The following is a 23445-nucleotide window of genomic DNA, read 5'->3' as shown; positions in this document are numbered from 1 at the left end:
AACATACCAGAAATCACATACTCAGCATGAGCGTAAATAAAGATCCTCTGAAGAAAGCAACATAGGCCAATATACAGGTAACTGACAAAATGAAGGAAATGCTTGAGTAAATGAGAGATACAAAGTATATTGAAAGCAGGTCCACAAAGGTGTGGTTCCTGAGTTAATTGAGCAATTAACATCTCATCATGCTTAGGTGTCATGTATACAAATCCCCAGTTGACCGTTACTTCGGCTACCATGGCTAGAAGGAAAGATCTCAGTGAGTCTCAAATGAGCATAGGGGGTTTAAAGTGTGTGTGTGTTCGTGTGTGTGTGTGTGTCAGTCACCAGATCTCAACCCAATTGAACACTTGTGGTAGATTCTGGAGCGGCGCCTGAGACAGCGTTTTCCACCATCAACAAAACACCAAATTTCTCCTGGAAGAATGGTGTCACATCCCTCTACTAGAGTTCCAGACAATCTATGCCAAGGCACATTGAAGCTATTCTGGTGGCTGGTGATGCCCCAACCATGCAACTTCATCTCACACTTTCACTTTGAGATTTGACATAATTGGATGAATGTTAATGTTTTTTGACCCATTAATTCCCAACGCTCTATTTGACACTTTATTTTGGTGTTTCCTTTATTTCGACAGTTACATGTACAGTATGTGTTTTTGTTTCATTACGAAAATGAAGGTTAACCTTTCAGAATTGATGGTGAAGGGGAGCAGGTCTTCTATGGTTGAGCATAAAACTATTCTGGGGAACAGGCTATCCACTGGGCACACACGGGTTGAATCAACGTTGTTTCCATGTCATTTCAATTAAATTACTTTGAACCAACGTGGAATAGACGTTGAATTGACATCTGTAACCAGTGGGAAGGCTCCCATCCTTTCCTCCCTTCCCGCCCTCAATCCCTACCTCTACCCCTCCCTCTATCCCTCCCTATCTCTCCCCCTCCCTCTATCCCTTCCTCTATCCCTCTCTCTATCCCTCCCTCTACCCCTCCCTCTATCCCTCTCTCTCTCTATCCCTCCCTCTACCCCTCCCTCAATCCCTCCCTCTATCCCTCCCTCTACCCCTCCCTCTACCCCTCCCTCTACCCCTCCCTCTACCCCTCTCTCTTTCCCTCCCTCTACCCCTACCTCTATCCCTATCTCAATCCCTCCCTCTACCCCTCCCTCTATCCCTCCCTATCTCTATCCCTCCCTATCTCTACCCCTCCCTCTATCCCTCCCTCTACCCCTCCCTCTATCCCTCCCTTCAGTTGACAAGGACTGTCTGAATGAGGAAACAACTTGACTGTTAAGTGGAAAATACACTGTTATACATTTGTAGATGTGTACAGACACTTCTATTATTTGTTTGTTTACTTTTTCAGATCAAGGATGGGGTTGTTTGTTTTCGATATGTTAAGGAAAAGGGTTTTAAAGATATGATTATTTACTTGCTGTACAGATGTTAAGAATAGATATGGAATATGGAGAATCTTGGCTTTTTTAAATAAAGTAATGCATATTCATGAGATGTATGTTGCTTATCATAATATAACAGTCACGCAATTGCAGTTACACATACCTTCACATATACACACCTTCTCTCAACCATTGGTGCTGTGGACCGAATAAGACGTCTGTATGTGGCTGAAGAAACACACCCCTTGAACTTTGCGACATTTCAGGCTTCAAACATAAAGATATAAAACTGTATTTTTTTGTGAAGAATCAACAACAACTGGGACACAATCATGAAGTGGAACGACATTTATTGGATATTTCAAACCTTTTTAACAAATCAAAAACTGAAAAATTGGGCGTGCAAAATGATTCAGCCCCCTTAAGTTAATACTTTGTAGCGCCACCTTTTGCTGCGATTACAGCTGTAAGTCGCTTGGGGTATGTCTCTATCAGTTTTGCACATCGAGAGACTGAAATTTATCTGACCTACGTAGAAGCCTTCTCCCACCATGCTATCACAGGTAGTGTAACACACACACTTTCTCTCTGTTTTTGGTGCAGCTGTGGCTGTCTGTGTTAGGGATTGGTGCAGGGAAGCTGGTTAATTAATACTCTCCCCCTCGATGATCTTTGTGTTTCTATGCTCTGTTCTAATCTCTCCCTGGTCCTTGTTCTCCATCAAACACACACTCACACATCCCTCTCTCTTCTCCCCAGGCCCGACCTCAATTGAGTGCAGTCCTGCTTTTGTTGAAGCAGAGCGAAACAGAATCACTTCTGCAGTCCTTTCCCTAAACCACAACAGCACTCTCAGATAAACTGCTTTGGTCGTGACTGCAGGACTCTGCCTCCTAACCTCTCTACCTTACCTTCTACACTTTCTCTCTTTTAACTAAAGGTTCGGTGGGTCCCCTGCAGGACGGTTGAGCTAACGTAGGCTAATGCGATTAGCCCGAGGTTGTATGTAACAAGAACATTTCCCAGGACATAGACATATCTGATATGGGCAGAAAGCATAAATTCTTGTTAATCTAACTGCACTGTCCAATTTACAGTAGCTATTACAGTGAAAGAATACCATGTTATTGTTTGAGGAGAGTGCACATTTATGAACTTGAAAATGCATTAATAAATCAATTAGGCACATTTGGTGAGTCTTGATACAACATTTTGAGCAGAAATGCAATGGTTCATTGGATTAGTCTAAATCTTTGCACATACACTGCTGCCATTTAGTGGCCAAAATCTAAATTGTAACTGGGCTGGAATAATACATTATGGCCTTTCTCTTGCATTTCAAAGATGGTACAAAAAAATACCAACAAAATGCATGTTTCTTTCTTTGCATTATCTTTTACCAGATCTATTGTGTTGTATTCTCCTACATTAATTTCACATTTCCACAAACTTCACAGTGTTTCCGTTCAAATGGTATCAAGAATATGCATATCCTTGCATCAGGTCATGAGCTACAGGCAGTTAGATTTGGGTATATTATTTTAGGTAAAAATTGGGGGAAAAGGGCTAATCCTACTGTTGTTTCTGCTGGAGAGACAAGGCACTTAGAGAGTAAATACTCCTGAATTGTGTTATTAAACTGTTGTTTCTGCTGGAGAGACAGGGCACTGAGAGAATAAATACTCCTGAGTTGTGTTATTAACTCTCTCTTTTAACTCTCTCTCTTTTAACCCTCCTTCTAACTATCTCTTTTAACTCTCACTCTCTTTTAACTCTCCTTCTAACTCTCTCTTTTAATTCTCTATCTTTTTTAACTCTCTATCTCTTTTAACTCTCTCTTAGTGTGCTAACATGCGTCTTGGTGAGAGGTGTAGGAGTCAGGCGCAGGAGAGCAGGGATGTCTGAGAAGCGTGTTTAATAATATAGTCCACCAATACAACCGGCACAGAAAAAAATCCCAAAACTATGCTCTCGAATAATCAGAAACTTGTGCAAACACACGGAGGAACAAACACAGTTCCGACACTTTACATACCCGTGCGTAATAGCGAAAAAACAACAAACATCAAATACAATCGAGCGCAATACACACAAGTCTAATCCTGCACGAATTACGGCAGGTAACAGGTGCCCTATATACCCACAGAAATCAAAGCAATTGAAAACCAGGTGTGAAAAGGAACACAGACAAAACAACCAGAAAAAGAAAAAGGGATCGGTAGTGGCTAGTAAACCGGCGACGCCGAGCGCCGAGCGCCGCCCGAACAGGGAGAGGAGTTACCTTCGGTAGAAGTCGTGACACTTAGCTCTCTTTTTTAAAAACTCTTATCTCTTCTAACTCTCTCTTTTAACTCTTATCTCTTCTAACTCTCTCTTTTAACTCTCTTAACTATATCTCGTCTAACTCTCTTTTAACTCCTTCTAACTCTTTCTTTTAACTCTCTATTTTAACTCTCTCTCTTTTAACTCTGATCTCTTTTAACTCTCTCTCAACTCTATCTCTTAACTCTCTCTCTCTTTTAACTCCATCTCCTCTTACTCTCTCTCTTAGCTCTTTTTAAAAACTATATCTCTTCTAACTCTCGCTTCTAACTATCGTTTAACTCTCTCTCTTTTAACTCTCTCTCACTCTTGCTCTGCCTCTGTTTCTCTCTACCTTTGCCGCTCCCTTTATCTTTCTTGATCTTCCTCTCTGTTTTTCTCTTTCTCTGCAACTGGCTTCACACTGTCTATGGTGAGATAGACCATTATTGAAGAAAGTTGGGGCAGTTGGCTAGGACAAATTAGATAGGACAATTAGATGGCCATTATTTAATATTCCTCTATTTTCACTTCTCCTTTCTCTGGTAACGGTCTGGTGAGGTCTCTCTCTATTCCTCCTTCTGCCCCTGTTCTGTTGTCTGGTGCCCTAGGGAGAGATGTTTACACAGAAAAGAGAAGGAGAGAGTGGTAGAGGAAAAATGGATAGAATAGAGAGGTATACAAAAGGACTGGAATAGATGGAGATGAAAAGAGAGAAAACAGGAAGGACAGAAACATTTAAATGAGAAACAGAGGAAGTGAGGGAGGGAGGACGTCACACCTGTCCAAACGAAGCGTGTCTGGCACCTTGCACCTGCGCCCCCACCTGTCACTCAGTGGCTGAGTCATGTTAGTGAATACTAAGCAGTTTATCCTGTCACCATCCTGCCTCGCTGGCTGTCTGGCTTACTGCTGGGAGACAATTACTGGGTGATACCAAGCATCTCCCTGCCTAATTACATGTAAATCTTTATCATATGGATGGTTCTATGGTAAACAGGTCCTGTCAGCTATGTGACGTCTCATTATGGGTGGAGAGGTAGAGGTGATAGAGTGTATAGCTGTGGAGCAGGCAGTTAGAGAGAAGGACTCTAAGTGTTTATAACCTCAGTTTATGTGTTCTTTTCTCTCCCTATCTCTCTTTCTTATTCCATCCTTTCTTATTTGTCTCTCTCTCTCTCTCTCCTCAGATATAAATGAGCTTAGCGATGCCCAAGGAGGTTTGGAGGTCTGTGTTTCTTAAACAGTGGCTTCTAAATCATGGTTGCTATTCTTTAATCCCACAACACGTTCTCACTTCTCTTTCTGCCTCTGTCACACAGAAGGACCGATTATCCATTTGAAACCTCATTGCTTGACGCCACATGTAGAGTAGAACACAGTTTCCCTCTAGTTGCCAGGTTGGCCACCTGACAGCTTTTATTAACTATTAACCAGGCTTGTGCCTGCTCAGCAGAGAAAGAGAGGAGTAAATCACTGTAAGGGATTCATGGTCTGTCAACCAGGATCCTGCAATAACCATTCAGTTAGGTTACATTAGAACACAGAGCAGGGGAACAGTAGGACGTAGCTCCATACACTGGGATAGTACTGTTGCTCCGAGGAATTTATTGACTGCCATAAACCTGTGGTCTAATATTTTGTAAGAGAGGAAGAAGATTGATGAGCAGGGTCAACCCTCCCCATTTTTTTGAGATTGAGTCCTGCGGATTTCTCCTAATGTGTCTGTGGGATATACTCATCTGGGGTCATTTTTAGCCACTTCAATCCCCAAAGATTAGGTCATTGTTTTTGTCTCCTCTGCTATATTCTAATGGAAAACACCATCCATGTGTTTATCTCAAACTGCAAACCAAGATCCTACCCCAGCACTTTGAAACAGTATTTAAAAACTAGGTACCAGGGTACTTTCAGTAACTGGTGACTAGGCCTACTCAGTGGACAGCCATCAATAAGGACACATGTTTTCCAGTGGTCATATGACAATGTAGCCGACTATATTTCAGTCTTACAGAACCCAGTAGTGAGGCAACACTTCCATCTACTGGATATCTAATGTATGAACATTTCATGTGAGGGGTAGATGAAAAATGTTTTGAATAATTATCTTGGAGCAGTTAGAGAATCTGAATGTAGCTCCCCACTGTAAAGCTCTAATGCAACTGCAATGGATGAATGGCAGGTGGAAAGGTGGCAGGTTTTGGTCATGTTATCTTTCCCTCTACAAACCATTTCTAATCAACTGAGAGGAAGGCTGCATTCACACAGGCAGCCAAATTCTGATATAATTTTTCCACTAATTGATCTTTTGACCAATCACGTCAGAACTTTCGCAAAAGACCAATTTGTTAAAAAAATATTTTCTGAATTGGGCCGCCTGTCTAAACACAGCCAAAGAGAAACAGAGAAGGAATTAATATATAAATATATATTTTTAGAGAAGGAAATGTGATTAAAGAAATTAAAACTACATCCTTAATCATTCCCTCCTTGACGTAGGCCTAACATAACTGATCTAATGTAATTGGACAAGTGAAAGCAAGGGCACCGCCTTATAGTTTTCACTGTCCAGTCATGTCTCATCAGTAACTACTTCAGAGTGGTCGAAAGGAAGGATACATTTGATATACTGTACCTTGTTTGGGCTCTGACGTTGCCAGGCCCTAAAATGAGTACACCCTGCCCTCTTCTGGTGGTTTAGGGGAACAGCCAGTGTCCATGGTTTACGTCATTGTTTCTGATGATTTCCACTTATAAAAAATATTAGGTCATGCTGACTGGCACCAATCACATCTGAGAGAGTCTACTCTGGTTGTGTGAGCCCACTGTAAGTGGCTATGATTCAGTGGCTGCATGAGTGAGGGCCACGTGTTATACATATCATATCAGAGTATAATGGGGAACATTTAGCTGCTCTTGCAGAAGCTTGCTGATTTAGTAATAGCAATAATAAGAATTCATTAGTGGGCAAAATAAGAGAAACTTTCAAAACAAGTGACCTTGGTTCTCGACATTGCATTAGCCTTCACTGTGTTGGAATAAAATGACAGATCAGCAATGCCCAACCATAACAGTCTACATCATCTAACAACCTATTTAACATCCCATATTAAATCGATTGATCCGTTTCTGATAGAGCAGAATAGGTAGCCTATAGCCGATTCTACTCTGCCCCAGCGTCACTATGCAAGTTTCGATTGCTATAGCCTACGAGTGGACTATTATTTGGATTGCCTTGGACTGGCATGAAATCGACGAAACAGCACAACGACAATTGACAATCTAAGGCTGTGCGCAGTTGACTCCCTGAATATTAACGATAAAGGTCGGATGATAATTTAGTAGCCTAACATTACCAGATTAAAACGTTTAAGTGAGGCTGGTTTTAAGAATTTATCCTAACCCTTTTTCGTCATGACCACACGGCGTTACGGCGGATGAGCCTCATCAAACCGTCAGTTTGGTATCGATACAAAATCGGGTTTATATGGCAAAAACCCCGAATATTATTTGCGCGATACAAATAATAATAACGCGAGAGTTTGCAAGTTGCCAGAAGACTGTAGTTGCAGCTGTCAAAGGAAGAGTGGATACGCGCATGACTCAACACACATTACTGTAGCCTATTACTGTACACGGCCGCGAAGATAATTTCCGTATAAAACCCCGAAATAATCCCGAGGTAAGGAACCGCAGACTGCACCGAAAGCGACCGAGGTCGAATCTTTTAATTCCTTTTTTCCTCTGGTTCATTTTCTTTTACTCTAACCAACTCGCTTGCAGCTGTTGAAAATTACTGCACTAAACATATTTTTGTGACTCCCTTTAGCTCCAGCCATTGCAAGGATTTTTTTTTTTACTCCTCCTTCATATTAAAGTCGCCATTTTGCTTCACTGCCTATATAAAACCTTCTTGTATTTTAATGTTTTTTTCAAGGAGTCGGAGACGTCTCTATCTTTCCTGCGGGTCTCCTGATATTCACATTTCTTGAGTTTTCCAACGAGACGATTGAGATTAAAGAAGTGCCTCGTGGTTGCCATATTAATGCACGAAAGGGGGAAAAGTGGATGCTGGAAATAAGGTGAACGTCTTTAGGATTTTAATTGGCATCTCCTTTCCCCCCTCCTCCTCCCTCTTCCTCATCTTCTTCATCTCCCCTCGTCTTTCCTCGGATTCAAAACGGGGACTAGGCGCGTGGCTAACGACGACTATCAGTCCGCCTCCATCGAAGCCCCCGACCAGACCCGCTTGGAACAGCAGGTGTGATGGCCATGTAAGACCGGGAAAGGCGCATATACCGCGCGAGGTGTAGCCCTACCGCCTGACCCCCACGTGGGTGACCCCGGCCACCCGGCGGCTCGTGTTGGGTGACTCCCGACATTGCAGGTAGGTGTGGCCTTCTAGAACCCCATGTCCCTATTATTAATCAACGGCACAGTAAACATTGTAGCCAGCAGCATTCGAATGCACCAATGTAGCAATCGAAACAGTCCACAAACAATGTTGCTGCAATGTAACCATCTTCAAGTAGAGGAGACAGAAGCAAGTCAAACTGCTGTTGCAGCCTATGTGACCTAGGAGGTGAATAGGGCAATTTGTCTGTGCAGCCTTCAAACATTAAAGTGTTTTTGTGTGTAAGTGCTCAATTCCAAAATACATCAGTTCTTTCACTTTGCAGCTGTTTCTGGGGTTCTGCTTTGGTTTCAGCCAGCTGTATGATGTACTGATTTATAACTGTCATGACTAGGTTAGTAGACTATCAAATGTATGTCACACTGCTAAAGTAGCGGGATAATAGCCTATAGCTGTAATGTAGTAGTAACAGTGTTGTAGTATGACAGTAATAAAGTGGGATTACTTAACTCAGAACCTGTGTGTGTGTGTGTGTGTCTGGCTTATCTCCCTGCCAGTCCTAACAGTGCCTTGACTCTGTGTGGAAGTTGTGCATTCACTGCTCTGGGTGTATAGTAAGCTACTGTGAATATAGAATAAAATAACATTTAGTTGAATTAAAAACTGTATTGCAAATCAGAAAATCAATTAAAATGAATTTGTTTTAGTGTCAACAATATTATAGACATGACAATGAGGGCAAGTCACACTAGGGACACAATAGACCGTGTACATATACAGTATCAGTAGAGAACGGCTCATAAATATGGCTGGAATGGAGTCAATGAAATGGTATCAAACACATGGAAACCACCTCTTTTATGTTTTTTTTGTACCATTCTGATGACTCCCTTGCAGCCATTATTATGAGCTATCCACCCCTCAGCAGCCTCCACCGACATATACTGTATGTATATCTTAGGACAGTGAATGTGCATAATGTCTGTCTGGCTCTCTGGCCTATTTTACAAATCTCGTATCACACCCTCATCCCTGCTTCTCTAGTAGTATGGATCTACCCATATCTTTACAGAGGAAGAAGTCAAACCTGGTTTGAGCCTTGTAATACACATGGTCCAGGGCGTGTGTGTGTGTGCATGCATGTCCAACTAGCTCTCACAGTCTCACATCAGAATTAGATGTTCATCCATGTTGCTCAAACGTCAATGTTCAAAGTGTTTAACTTCTTACGGCTGAGATCCCGCTAACGGGATCGATATGACAACAGCCAATGAAAGTGCAGGGCACCAAATTCAAACAACAGAAATCTCATAATTAAAATTCCTCAAACATACAAGTATTTTACACCATTTTAAAGATAAACTTGTTGTTAATCCCACCACAGTGTCCGATTTCAAAAAGGCTTTACGACGAAAGCACACCAAACAATTATTTTAGGTCAGTACCTAGTCACAGAAAAACACAGCCATTTTTCCAGCCAAAGAGAGGAGTCACAAAACGCAGAAATGGAGATAAAATTAATCACTAACCTTTGATGATCTTCGTCAGATGACACTCATAGGACTTCATGTTACACAATACATGTGTGTTTTGTTCGATAAAGTTCTTATTTATATCTAAAGATCTGAGTTTACATTGGCGCGCTATGTTCAGTAATGTTTTGCTTCAAAAACATCCGCTGATTTTGCAGAGAGCCACATCAATTTACAGAAATACTCATAATAAACATTGATAAAAGATACAAGTGTTATGCATGGAACTTTAGATAAACTTCTCCTTAATGCAACCGCTGTGTCAGATTTAAAAAAAACTTTACGGAAAAAGCACACCATGCTATAATCTGAGTACGGCGCTCAGACATAAAAACAAGCCATAAAGATACCCGCCATGTTGTGGAGTCAACAGAAGTCAGAAATAGCATTATAAATATTCACTTACCTTTGATGATCTTCATCAGAATGCACTCCCAGGAATCCCAGTTCCACACTAAATGTTTGTTTTGTTTGATAAAGTCCATCATTTATGTCCAAATGCCTCCTTTTTGTTTGCGCGTTTAGTTCACAAATCAATATTTACGACGCGCAGGCCAGATGAAAAGTCAAAAAGTTCCGTTACAGTTGGTAGAAACATGTCAAACGATGTATAGAATCAATCTTTAGGATGTTTTTAACATAAATCTTCAATAATGTTTCAACCGGAGAATTCCTTTGTCTTTAGAAATGCAATGGAACGCAGCTACCTCTCACGGGCGAGCGCCTGACTGAGCTCATGACATTCTGCCAGACCTCTTACTCAATCAGCTCTTATTGTCTCCTGCTTTCACAGTAGAAGCCTCAAACAAGGTTCTAAACACTGTTGACATCTAGTGGAAGCCTTAGGAAGTGCAATCGGACCAAATTTATAATGTATCTTGGATAGGCAAAGAGTTGAAAAACTACAAACCTCAGATTTCCCACTTCCTGGTTGGATTTCTTCTCAGGTTTTTGCCTGCCATATGAGTTCTGTTATAGTCACAGATATCATTCAAACAGTTTTAGAAACTTCAGAGTGTTTTCTATCCACATATACTAATAATATGTATCTCTTAGCTTCTGGGCCTGAATAGCAGGCAGTTTACTCTGGGAACCTTATTCATCGAAGCTATGAGGAGGCAGCACGGCGACGCGGATGGAAGCCTGAGAGTCGGCCCCAGAAATGTATTGGGGGGGGGGCTCACAGGGAGTATGGCTATGCCAGGTAGGAGACCTGCGCAAACTCCCTGTGCTTCCCGGGGGGCTAGAGAGACCGGGCAGGCACCGTGTTATGCTATGGAGCGCACAGTGTTTCCAGTGCGGGTGCATAGCCCGGTGCGGTTCATACCAGCTCTTCGTATTGGCCGGGCTAGAGTGGGCATCGAGCCAGGTAAGGCTGGGCAGGCTCGGTGCTCAAGAGCTCCAGTGCGCCTGCACGGTCCGGTCTATCCAGAGCCATCTCCAAACACCAGTCCGCCGGTGGCAGCTCCCCGCACCAGGCTTCCTGGGCGTGTCCTCGATCCAGTACCACCAGTTCCAGCACCACGCATCAGGCCTACAGTGCGCCTCGCCTCTCCAGCGCTGCCGGAGTCTCCCGCCTGTTCAGCGCTGTCGGAGCCTTTCTCCTCTCCTGCGCTGCCGGAGTCTCCCGCCTGTTTAGCGCAGCCAGAGCCTTCCTTCTCTCCAGCGCTGCCGGAATCTCCTGCCTGTTCAGCGCAGCCTGAGCTGCCAGTCTGCATGGAGCAGCCAGAGCTGCCAGTCTGCATGGAGCAGCCAGAGCTGCCAGTCTGCATGGAACAGCCAGAGCTGTCAGTCTGCATGGAGCAGCCAGAGCTGCCAGTCTGCATGGAGCTTCCAGTCTGCATAGTGCAGCCAGAGCTGCCAGTCTGCATGGAGCTGCCAGTCTGCATAGAGCAGCCAGAGATGTCAGTCTGCATAGAGCAGCCAGAGATGCCAGTCTGCATGGAGCAGCCAGAGCTGCCATTCTGCATGGAGCAGCCAGAGCTGCCAGTCTGCATGGAGCAGCTAGATCCGCCAGTCAGCCAGGATCCACCAGTCAGCCAGGATCTTCCAGATCCGCCAGTCAGCCAGGATCCACCAGTCAGCCATGATCTTCCAGATCCGCCAGTCAGCCAGGATCCGCCAGTCAGCCAGGATCTGCCAGAACCACCAGCTAGCCAGGATCCGCCAGTCAGCCAGGATCTGCCAGAACCACCAGCTAGCCAGGATCTGCCAGAGCCTACTACCTGCCTGAGTTTCCTCTCAGTACTGGGCTTCCTCTCAGTACTGGGCTTCCTCTCAGTGCTGAGCTTCCTCCCGAGCTACCCCTCAGTCCAGTGGGGTCCTTGGTGAGGGTTATTAGGCCTAGGTCGGCGGCGAGGGTCGCCAATCAAAGGACGCGTTACAGGGGGACTAAGACGTGGTTGGAGTGGGGTCCACGTCCCGAGCCGGAGCCGCCACCGTGGACAGACGCCCACCCGGACCCTCCTCTATGGGTTTTAGTGTGCGGGCGGGAGTCCGCACCTTGGGGGGGGGGGGTTCTGTCACGCCCTGGTCTTAGTATTTTGTGTTTATATATTTATTTGGTCAGGCCAGGGTGTGACATGGGGTTATTTTGTGTTGTGTTGTGGTATTGGGGGTTTTAGTAGGTATTGGGATTGTGGCTGAGTAGGGGTGTCTAGCATAGTCTATGGCTGCCTGAGGTTCTCAATCAGAGTCAGGTGATTCTCGTTGTCTCTGATTGGGAACCATATTTAGGTAGCCTGGGTTTCACTGTGTGTTTGTGGGTGATTGTTCCTGTCTTTGTGTTTGCACCAGATAGGGCTGTTTCGGTTTTCATACTTTCATTTCGTTAGTTTTGTAGTTTCTGTATGTATAGGTTTTCCTTCATTAAAATATATAATGAATCATCATCACGCTGCATTTTGGTCCGATCCTTGTTCTACCTCTTCGTCAGAGGAGGAGATAGAAGAGAGCCGTTACACATCTTTGTCGCTGGATTCAAACTTGAAACCTTTGGAATCAGACACAGGTGCTTATACCCATCCTCCAACCCCGTCCACAACGCTCACTAGGGGTAGTGGCTGTTATCTCAACCACACTGCACACTGCCCTAACCCATCTGGAGAAGAGGAATACCTACGTGAGAATGCTGTTCATCGACTACAGCTCAGTATTTAACACCAAAGTACCCTCCAAACTAGTCATCAAGCCGGAGACCCTGGGTCTCGACCCCGCCCTGTGCAACTGGGTACTGGACTTCCTGACGGGCCGCCCCCAGGTGGTGAGGGTAGGTAACAATATCTCCACCCCGCTGATCCTCAACACTGGGGCCCCACAAGGGTGCGTTCTGAGCCCTCTCCTGTACTCCCTGTTCACCCACGACTGCGTGGCCATGCACGCCTCCAACTCAATCATCAAGTTTTCTGACGACACTACAGTGCTAGGCTTGATTACCAACAACGAGGAGACGGTCTACAGGGAGGAGGTGAGGGCCCTCGGAGTGTGGTGCTAGGAAAATAACCTCACACTCAACGTCAACAAAACTAAGGAGATGATTGTGGACTTCAGGAAACAGCAGAGGGAGCACCCCCCTATCCACATCGATGGGACAGTAGTGGAGAGGGTAGTAAGTTTTAAGTTCCTCGGTGTACACATCACAGACAAACTGAATTGGTCCATCCACACAGACAGCGTTGTGAAGAAGGCGCAGCAGCTCAACCTCAGGAGGCTGAAGAAATTCGGCTTGTCACGAAAAACACTCACAAACTTCTACAGATGCACAATCGAGAGCATCCTGTCGGGCTGTATTACCGCCTGGTACGGCAACTGCTCCGCCCACAACCGTAAGGCTCTCCAGAGGGTAGTGAGGTCTGCACAACGCATCACCGGGGGCAAACTACCTGCCCTCCAGGACACCTACACCACCCGATGTCACAGGAAGGCCATAAAGATCATCAAGGACAACAACCACCCGAGCCACTGCCTGTTCACCCCGCTATCATCCAGAAGGCGAGGTCAGTACAGGTGCATCAAAGCAGGGACCGAGAGACTGAAAAACAGCTTCTATCTCAAGGCCATCAGACTGTTAAACAGCCACCACTAACATTGAGTGGCTGCTGCCAACATACTGACTCAACTCCAGCCACTTTAATAATGGGAATTGATGGGAATTGATGTAAAATATATCACTAGCCACTTTAAACAATGCTACTTAATATAATGTTTACATACCCTACATTACTCATCTCATATGCATATGTATATACTGTACTCTATATCATCTACTGCATCTTTATGTAATACATGTATCACTAGCCACTTTAAACTATGCCACTTTGTTTACATACTCTACATTACTCATCTCATATGTATAAACTGTACTCGATACCATCTACTGCATCTTGCCTATGCCGTTCTGTACCATCACTCATTCATATATCTTTATGTACATATTCTTTATCCCTTTACACTTGTGTCTATAAGGTAGTAGTTTTGGAATTGTTAGGTTAGATTACTCGTTGGTTATTACTGCATTGTCGGAACTAGAAGCACAAGCATTTCGCTACACTCGCATTAACATCTGCTAACCATGTGTATGTGACAAATACATTTGATTTGATCTCCCGACGTCCTCATGGACGTGGAATATTGACTTGTATCGCGGGTGTCTTGGCTGGCATGTCTGCGTCTATGTCTAGTATAATTATACACACTAGTCTCACAAGTAGATGTTTTTTGCGATGATCCATTTTTGAAACGTACATACAACACATCTCTCTGAAACCACCCACACCACACATCTCTCTGAAACCACCCACACAACACATCTCTCTGAAACCACCCACACCACACATCTCTCTGAAACCACCCACACAACACATCTCTCTGAAACCACCCACACAACACATCTCTCTGAAACCACCCACACCACACATCTCTCTGAAACCACCCACACAACACATCTCTCTGAAACCACCCACACCACACATCTCTCTGAAACCACCCATACCACACATCTCTCTGAAACCACCCACACCACACATCTCTCTGAAACCACCCACACCACACATCTCTCTGAAACCACCCACACCACACATCTCTCTGAAACCACCCACACCACACATCTCTCTGAAACCACCCACACCACACATCTCTCTGAAACCACCCACACCACACATCTCTCTGAAATATACAGAGTTTACTTGCCATAATCAGTTTAATATCGAACTGTACAAGTAAACTTAGTTATACTGACCAGACGTGAAGCTATGCTCCACCCCACTAACCTTCAAGGTCCAATGCAGCTGTTTTTATCTCAATAGAAAATAATTTCTGGGTAACAATTAAGTACTTACTGTGACTATTTTAAGTTAAAATGGTCAAAAATAAACAAATAGCTTCAAGAATTTTGCTAGGATTATCTGGGAGTGGTCTGAGTGTAGAGTGGGAAACAGAACATGTGCTGTTATTGTTAGAGATGTTTGGAACTCTCTTTCTTATTGGTCTATTAATAAAGTTACCGCATGGTGATGTCATCGTGGAAGGCCAAAACTCCATCCCACATCTCAAATGGCTCTTACACTAAAAGGGCATTATCATCATTTTCACAATTTCACAGTATTATTCCAACCTTGTGTGTAAATATATACCATAAAACTTAATTAAATGCCAAGTCTCAAACAGCTGCCTGTCCCTTTAACAGCCAGGCAACGGCACACTTTTCAGCTAATTTAACACTGGGTCTAAATAAATAGTTTACGAGGTTACCATGAATTACAAACCATGAATTACAATTCATTCATACTTGGTTTAATGTTTGATTTTTTTCCATTCAATAATTCAGTAATGCCTCGAAAAAAATAATGGCAATCATGAGTTTTTATCTCAAGTAAGAAACTTCCAGCCATTAACTGCTAATAGCTGAGAACTGCTAGCTAACTGGCAGGCACAAAAACTGTCAACAACTTCAGGAGTACAGACCCCCAGAAAAGGTCTGATCGCCCTCTAGCGGAAGTAAGAACTGCCTAAAATGCACAGTCAAAAGGAGAATAATTATTCTGCCAAGGAATAAAAACTGATTTTCTTTCTGAAATAGAGGCATACTAAGACAAAAGAAACATGAAACAGTGTGTACATGATAACACATTAGTGCAGGAAATGAAGAAATTGATTAAAATGCTGTAATTAACCAATTAACTATGCAAATGTACAATTAACTATGTAGGCTACGCTGCCGGGGCGGCAGCGTAGCCTAGTGGTTAGAGCGTTGGACTAGTAACCGGAAGGTTGCGAGTTCAAACCCCCGAGCTGACAAGGTACAAATCTGTCGTTCTGCCCCTGAACAGGCAGTTAACCCATTGTTCCCAGGCCGTCATTGAAAATAAGAATGTGTTCTTAACTGACTTGCCTCGTTAAATAAAGGTAAAAAAAAAAAAAAAAAAAAAAAAATAATGTGCAAAAGCTCTCTGTAGTCTGTCTGTCTCTCTCTCTCTCTCTCTCTCTCTCTCTCTCTCTCTTAAGATCTAATTTGTCTACATTGTCAATATCCTTTCAAACATCTTATATCTATGTTACAGTGTGTGCTCTTGTATTCAGCACCTCTCTCTCTCTCTTTCCATGATGGCACATTGCCTCCGTGTTGCTGTACTCCCTCCACTCTAAGTGGTTGACCATGGAGTTCAGTTGATACGGAAGTGAAAGTATAGATGTTTTAATGAAACATGGAAGGTCATGCTCTCAGTACACTGTATACAATGGCGTTGCTTCAGTCTAGAGAACCTGAAATACCATCATGCTCTCAGTACACTGTATACAATGGCTTTGCTTCAGTCTGGAGAACCTGAAATACCATCATGCTCTCAGTACACTGTATACAATGGCGTTGCTTCAGTCTGGAGAACCTGAAATACCATCATGCTCTCAGTACACTGTATACGATGGCTTTGCTTCAGTCTGGAGAACCTGAAATACCATCATGCTCTCAGTACACTGTATACGATGGCTTTGCTTCAGTCTGGAGAACCTGAAATACCATCATGCTCTCAGTACACTGTATACGATGGCTTTGCTTCAGTCTGGAGAACCTGAAATAACATCATGCTCTCAGTACACTGTATACGATGGCTTTGCTTCAGTCTGGAGAACCTGAAATACCATCATGCTCTCAGTACACTGTATACGATGGCTTTGCTTCAGTCTGGAGAACCTGAAATACCATCATGCTCTCAGTACACTGTATACGATGGCTTTGCTTCAGTCTGGAGAACCTGAAATACCATCATGCTCTCAGTACACTGTATACGATGGCTTTGCTTCAGTCTGGAGAACCTGAAATACCATCATGCTCTCAGTACACTGTATACAATGACGTTGCTTCAGTCTGGAGAACCTGAAATACCATCATGCTCTCAGTGCACTGTATACAATGGCTTTGCTTCAGTCTGGAGAACCTGAAATACCATCATGCTCTCAGTACACTGTATACGATGGCTTTGCTTCAGTCTGGAGAACCTGAAATACCATCATGCTCTCAGTACACTGTATACGATGGCTTTGCTTCAGTCTGGAGAACCTGAAATACCATCATGCTCTCAGTACACTGTATACGATGGCTTTGCTTCAGTCTGGAGAACCTGAAATACCATCATGCTCTCAGTACACTGTATACAATGGCGTTGCTTCAGTCTGGAGAACCTGAAATACCATCATGCTCTCAGTACACTGTATACGATGGCTTTGCTTCAGTCTGGAGAACCTGAAATACCATCATGCTCTCAGTACACTGTATACAATGGCTTTGCTTCAGTCTGGAGAACCTGAAATACCATCATGCTCTCAGTACACTGTATACGATGGCTTTGCTTCAGTCTGGAGAACCTGAAATACCATCATGCTCTCAGTACACTGTATACAATGGCGTTGCTTCAGTCTGGAGAACCTGAAATACCATCATGCTCTCAGTACACTGTATACGATGGCTTTGCTTCAGTCTGGAGAACCTGAAATACCATCATGCTCTCAGTACACTGTATACGATGGCTTTGCTTCAGTCTGGAGAACCTGAAATACCATCATGCTCTCAGTACACTGTATACGATGGCTTTGCTTCAGTCTGGAGAACCTGAAATACCATCATGCTCTCAGTACACTGTATACAATGGCGTTGCTTCAGTCTGGAGAACCTGAAATACCATCATGCTCTCAGTGCACTGTATACAATGGCTTTGCTTCAGTCTGGAGAACCTGAAATACCATCATGCTCTCAGTACACTGTATACGATGGCTTTGCTTCAGTCTGGAGAACCTGAAATACCACTATCAGGGCTGGGAAAGTCATTTTACTGTTTGTTGAGAGAGAATTTCCAAAAAAGACAGTACTTTTATCAAGGAAAATTATTTATGTTCATTACATTTGTTGTGTATCTAATATTGACTACAAGGTTTATGAACCTTAATATCATAACTATGACACTGATTACAGAGTGTGTACAACTAGTCAACTACAGATGACCATGGATGTGTCTGGCTGGGACATAACTCTCATCACTGTACCTCTATATTAACCTCCTTTTCTTTGTGTGCCCCCTCCCAAGCATGGAGACCCCCAGTAGCCCCCGGCTGGGGAAGCTGTCATCAGGGGGGGCTTCAAGAGGTCGTCCCCCCAAACAGGCCCACCCCCAGGAGGCTGCCAGGACCACAGCTACAGGCCCAGAGAGCAACAAACAGAGTGAGTGACCACTAGACTAACCATGCATTGACCACGGACAGTCACTGTGTGTGGGCTTTGTTTCAGCACAGCTGTCATGGACTCCTGAGTGGCGCAGGGGTCTAAGGCACTGCATCTCAGTGCTTGAGGTGTCACTACGGACACCATGGTTCGAATCCATGCTGTATCACAACCGGCTGTGATTGGGAGTCCCATTAGGTGGCGCACAATTGTCCCCGCGTCGTCCAGGTTTGGCCGGGGTAGGCTGTCATTAAGAATGTGCCCTTAACTGACTTACCTAGTCAAATAAATAGATGTCTGAAACAGTCCTGCTGAAGATTTTCATGTTGTTCTCTCACCTCGTGACACATTGTTGCTTTGACTGTTTTCTAACATGTTAATCATCGTAATTCATAAGCAGTACTAATAACATTATACAGTCGTTGACCACAAGTGAAGCTACGGCAAGTCTCAACATTTTGGTTCTATCTATTCCCTCTGTCAGTCAGTAACCCATCCAGACATACTAACAAGCTGTCCAAGCTAGTAATATTTGACATGAGTACAAATTCAAGCTATCTGGATAGCAAGCAAGTCTTTGGATGGAGTAAACTGTGGAATCTAATTCCAATCCAATTAAGCAGAAGATCATGATGACTTTGTTAAAACGACAAGATATACTTGGAAAACTATGCCTTGTCTAATATGACAGAGTCTCAGGCCTGACCAATGAGAGTCTAGCAGATTTAGACTCCTGGACATCCCCTGAATATAACATTTTCCTGTTAATATTCAGCTATGTACAGTGAATGTTTTAGCTGTTAATATTCAGCTATGTACAGTGAATGTTTTAGCCGCCGCGTGTGTGTGTGTGTGTATGAGCCTGCTCCGCATTAAATGAAAAATCTACTCAAAACCACAAATTCCTATAATTTACAGTGTTAAATAACAGTAATATAGTTGTGGAAATCTGTTGCAGCTCAAGTCGACTTCAAAATTCACAATGCTCTCTCTATTGGCAGGCTGGCTAGTTAGCTAGGTAGCTACACACAATCATTCCAAAGTTAATATTAGCATGTGAAGTGGCTAGTTAGCTGTACATTTCCTTAAACAATGTCACGCCCTGGCCATAGAGAGGCTTTTTATTCTCTATTTTGGTTAGGCCAGGGTGTGACTAGGGTGGGCATTCTATGTCCTTTTTTCTATGTTTTGTATTTCTATGTCTTGGCCTGGTATGGTTCTCAATCAGGGACAGCTGTCTATCGTTGTCTCGTTGAACCATACTTAGGTACCCTTTTCCCCCACCTGTTTTGTGGGAACTTTGACTTTGTTCAGGGCACATAGCCCAAAGCTTCACGGTTTGGTTTGGTTTGGTTTTGTTCTTTGTTTTGTCGGCGTCATTTTTAATAAAGAGAAAATGTACTGCTGCATGCTGCACCTTGGTCCAGTCCTTCAGCCAGCCGTGACAAACAAACTGTACTATCAATTTAGGAGTCAACAATCTCACCATGTTCAACCTGCAGATCGATGTGCTTTGCAGAGTGGAGTCTGACATTCACAACGGCCATGCAACAGCTCCATGCAATGCACCCTGGGCTAAAGAGGAAAACAAATAGGAGGAAAACAAATAGGAGAAATGTGGTGGACCCTCTGTTAATTTGCACGTTTCTCAAGACTCATTCAGGAGAAGACAACTTCCCACGTTATGACAGCGACCAGTGTTTAAACCTGACATGTATGATATGTTAATGTAGTGACAGCGACCAGTGTTTAAACCTGACATGTATGATATGTTAATGTAGTGACAGCGACCAGTGTTTAAACCTGACATGTATGATATGTTAATGTAGTGACAGCGACCAGTGTTTAAACCTGACATGTATGATATGTTAATGTAGTGACAGCGACCAGTGTTTAAACCTGACATGTATGATATGTTAATGTAGTGACAGCGACCAGTGTTTAAACCTGACATGTATGATATGTTAATGTAGTGACAGCGACCAGTGTTTAAACCTGACATGTATGATATGTTAATGTAGTGACAGCGACCAGTGTTTAAACCTGACATTGTATGATATGTTAATGTAGTGACAGCGACCAGTGTTTAAACCTGACATGTATGATATGTTAATGTAGTGACAGCGACCAGTGTTTAAACCTGACATGTATGATATGTTAATGTAGTGACAGCGACTTTATCACGGTGCTACATCATACCGGCCTGCTTGAACAGCAATAGCTCAGATACACATGAAAACATGAAACGACTCCGGGAATCGATAGAACTCACAGATGCACAGAAACTATTTAACATTCGAAATGGGTGAAGTCAGACTGCTGTTTGGCAGAGTGGAAGGGCTAATTTTGCAAGACAGATTTGGCACCTTAGGAAAGAAAAGGGGAAAATAGTTCCCCTATAGATGTGTGTGTGTGTGTGTGTGTGTTTGGTAAAGATGGTGTGTGTGTCATGACAATGAGGCTGTTTGTCCCTACCTCCCCCATTCGGTCGCATATCATTTGAATCTAAGATAATATGGAAATATAACGTAGACCACAATAAGCGGTGAATACTAATGAGGATGTCTGTTGCTTAAAGGCAAAATCCACTCAACTACCTTTTAGTCTTTCTTTTTTCATTAGTCCACTGTTGATATGTTTCCCAATTGTTTTGCATGTCAGTAGTCATGTTTTCAAGATATTTGACTTTTGAGAAGCAAAGTGTCACCGGCCACATCATGATTTTTTTCAACCTTTATTTGAGGCAAAATGAGGCAAAGTGTATTTTCTTTATTCTGTGTGTAGCACGTCACCTGCCCAGGGATACCTCTGGGCCCTTGTTGTAGTTTAGAACAGGTTGCCACAGCTTTCCCTGGTCAGGGATACCTCTGGGCCCTTGTTGTAGTTTAGAACAGGTTGCCACAGCTTTCCCTGGTCAGGGATACCTCTGGGCCCTTGTTGTAGTTTAGAACAGGTTGCCACAGCTTTCCCTGGTCAGGGATACCTCTGGGCCCTTGTTGTAGTTTAGAACAGGTTGCCACAGCTTTCCCTGCCCAGGGATACCTCTGGGCCCTTGTTGTAGTTTAGAACAGGTTGCCACAGCTTTCCCTGGTCAGGGATACCTCTGGGCCCTTGTTGTAGTTTAGAACAGGTTGCCACAGCTTTCCCTGCCCAGGGATACCTCTGGGCCCTTGTTGTAGTTTAGAACAGGTTGCCACAGCTTTCCCTGGTCAGGGATACCTCTGGGCCCTTGTTGTAGTTTAGAACAGGTTGCCACAGCTTTCCCTGGTCAGGGATACCTCTGGGCCCTTGTTGTAGTTTAGAACAGGTTGCCACAGCTTTCCCTGCCCAGGGATACCTCTGGGCCCTTGTTGTAGTTTAGAACAGGTTGCCACAGCTTTCCCTGGTCAGGGATACCTCTGGGCCCTTGTTGTAGTTTAGAACAGGTTGCCACAGCTTTCCCTGGTCAGGGATACCTCTGGGCCCTTGTTGTAGTTTAGAACAGGTTGCCACAGCTTTCCCTGGTCAGGTCACATGGTCAGGGATACCTCTGGGCCCTTGTTGTAGTTTAGAACAGGTTGCCACAGCTTTCCCTGGTCAGGTCACATGGTCAGGGATACCTCTGGGCCCTTGTTGTAGTTTAGAACAGGTTGCCACAGCTTTCCCTGGTCAGGTCACATGGTCAGGGATACCTCTGGGCCCTTGTTGTAGTTTAGAACAGGTTGCCACAGCTTTCCCTGGTCAGGTCACATGGTCAGGGATACCTCTGGGCCCTTGTTGTAGTTTAGAACAGGTTGCCACAGCTTTCCCTGGTCAGGTCACATGGTCAGGTAATTGTCCTGGCCCTCGTTATGTTTTATGCACTGCTCTCTTCCACTGACCTTCATGTGACTGGTCAGTTAATGTTTAAGCTCTGTTTTCTCCAACCCTCCTGTGACTGTTTAGTTAATGTTTAACTTCCTCTGGCTGGACCAATGGTAACTAACACACCAGTTGACGGATGGATGCCCAGAGTGTTCTCAGTGTGCAGTGGTTTATACATTCCTGCCTTTATTGCCCATAAACAGCTGCTTATAAATCAGTCAGACTCGTGTGATAAGTTGTTACCCTGTCCCACCCCTGGTTCTCCACAGCACTGGGAATCAGAGCCAGAACAGGAAAGAGGGAAAGAGAAGGGGCGGGGGCTAGCAACACTTGTGAGATTTGGTTTGTTTCTGTATTTTAATGTACAAAATACACTTCTAGCCATAACTCTTTGAGGTTGTGGATGACCTCTCGGATAGGATAGGAACAGTACATTCCTTCCAAACAGGCAAAGGGTACAAACAGGACAGAAAGTTAGGGTCATTTCATTTTCATTGTGGTCCTGTCAGGGAGGAGGCCACTTACTTGGCTGTGGTTCACTAGTGAGTAATGACAATGCTATTCCATCATGTGGCCTGTGTTGTTATCATCCTCCTGCTAGCATCCTGCTGTTAGCATCCTGCTGTCATCCTCCTGCTGTTTTCATCCTGCTGCTAACAACCTGTTACTATCATCCTGCTGTTATCATCCTACTGTTATCATCCTACTGTTATCATCCTGCTGTTATCATTCTACTGTTATCATCCTCCTGCTAGCATCCTGCTGTTAGCATCCTGCTGTCATCCCCCTGCTGTTTTTATCCTGCTGCTAACAACCTGTTACTATCATCCTGCTGTTATCATCCTACTGTTATCGTCCTACTGTTATCATTCTACTGTTATCATCCTCCTTCTAGCATCCTGCTGTTTTCATCCTGCTGCTAACAACCTGTTACTATCATCCTGCTGTTATCATCCTACTGTTATCATCCTGCTGTTATCATTCTACTGTTATCATCCTGCTGCTAGCAACCTGCTACTATCATCCTACTGTTATCATCCTGCTGTCATCCTCCTACTGTTTTCATCCTGCTGTTATCATTCTGCTGTCATCCTCCTGCTGTTTTCATCCTGCTGCTAACAACCTGTTACTATCATCCTGCTGTTATCATCCTACTGTTATAATTCTACTGTTAACATCCTGCTGTTAGCATCCTGCTGTCATCCTCCTGCTGCTAGCGACCTGCTACTATCATCCTACTGTTATCATCCTGCTGTCATCCTGCTGTCATCATAATCCTGCTGCTATAATCCTGCTATTATA

At 43.9% G+C, this 23445-nt stretch overlaps 1 protein-coding gene across 4 annotated transcripts in view; it reads left to right on the top strand.

The window, feature by feature from the left end:
- Nucleotides 1-6943: 6943 nt before the first annotated feature.
- Nucleotides 6944-23445, top strand: part of znf512b (zinc finger protein 512B) — an 82477-nt gene continuing 65975 nt past the window's right edge. The window contains exons 1-3 of one of the 4 annotated variants that reach the window (XM_031803620.1): nucleotides 6944-7389; nucleotides 7899-8094; nucleotides 18167-18300. In XM_031803620.1, coding sequence (XP_031659480.1) covers nucleotides 18168-18300 — 133 coding nt within the window. In that variant the 5' untranslated portion in view covers nucleotides 6944-7389; nucleotides 7899-8094; nucleotide 18167. The other 3 variants (XM_031803618.1, XM_031803619.1, XM_031803621.1) reach the window with 3 other exon arrangements.

This window comes from Oncorhynchus kisutch, linkage group LG24 (genome assembly GCF_002021735.2).
Source record: "Oncorhynchus kisutch isolate 150728-3 linkage group LG24, Okis_V2, whole genome shotgun sequence".
In the NCBI taxonomy this organism is placed as follows: domain Eukaryota; kingdom Metazoa; phylum Chordata; class Actinopteri; order Salmoniformes; family Salmonidae; genus Oncorhynchus; species Oncorhynchus kisutch.
The sequence above is the reverse complement of the archived record's forward strand: the minus strand, read 5'-3'. Positions and strand labels throughout refer to the sequence as shown.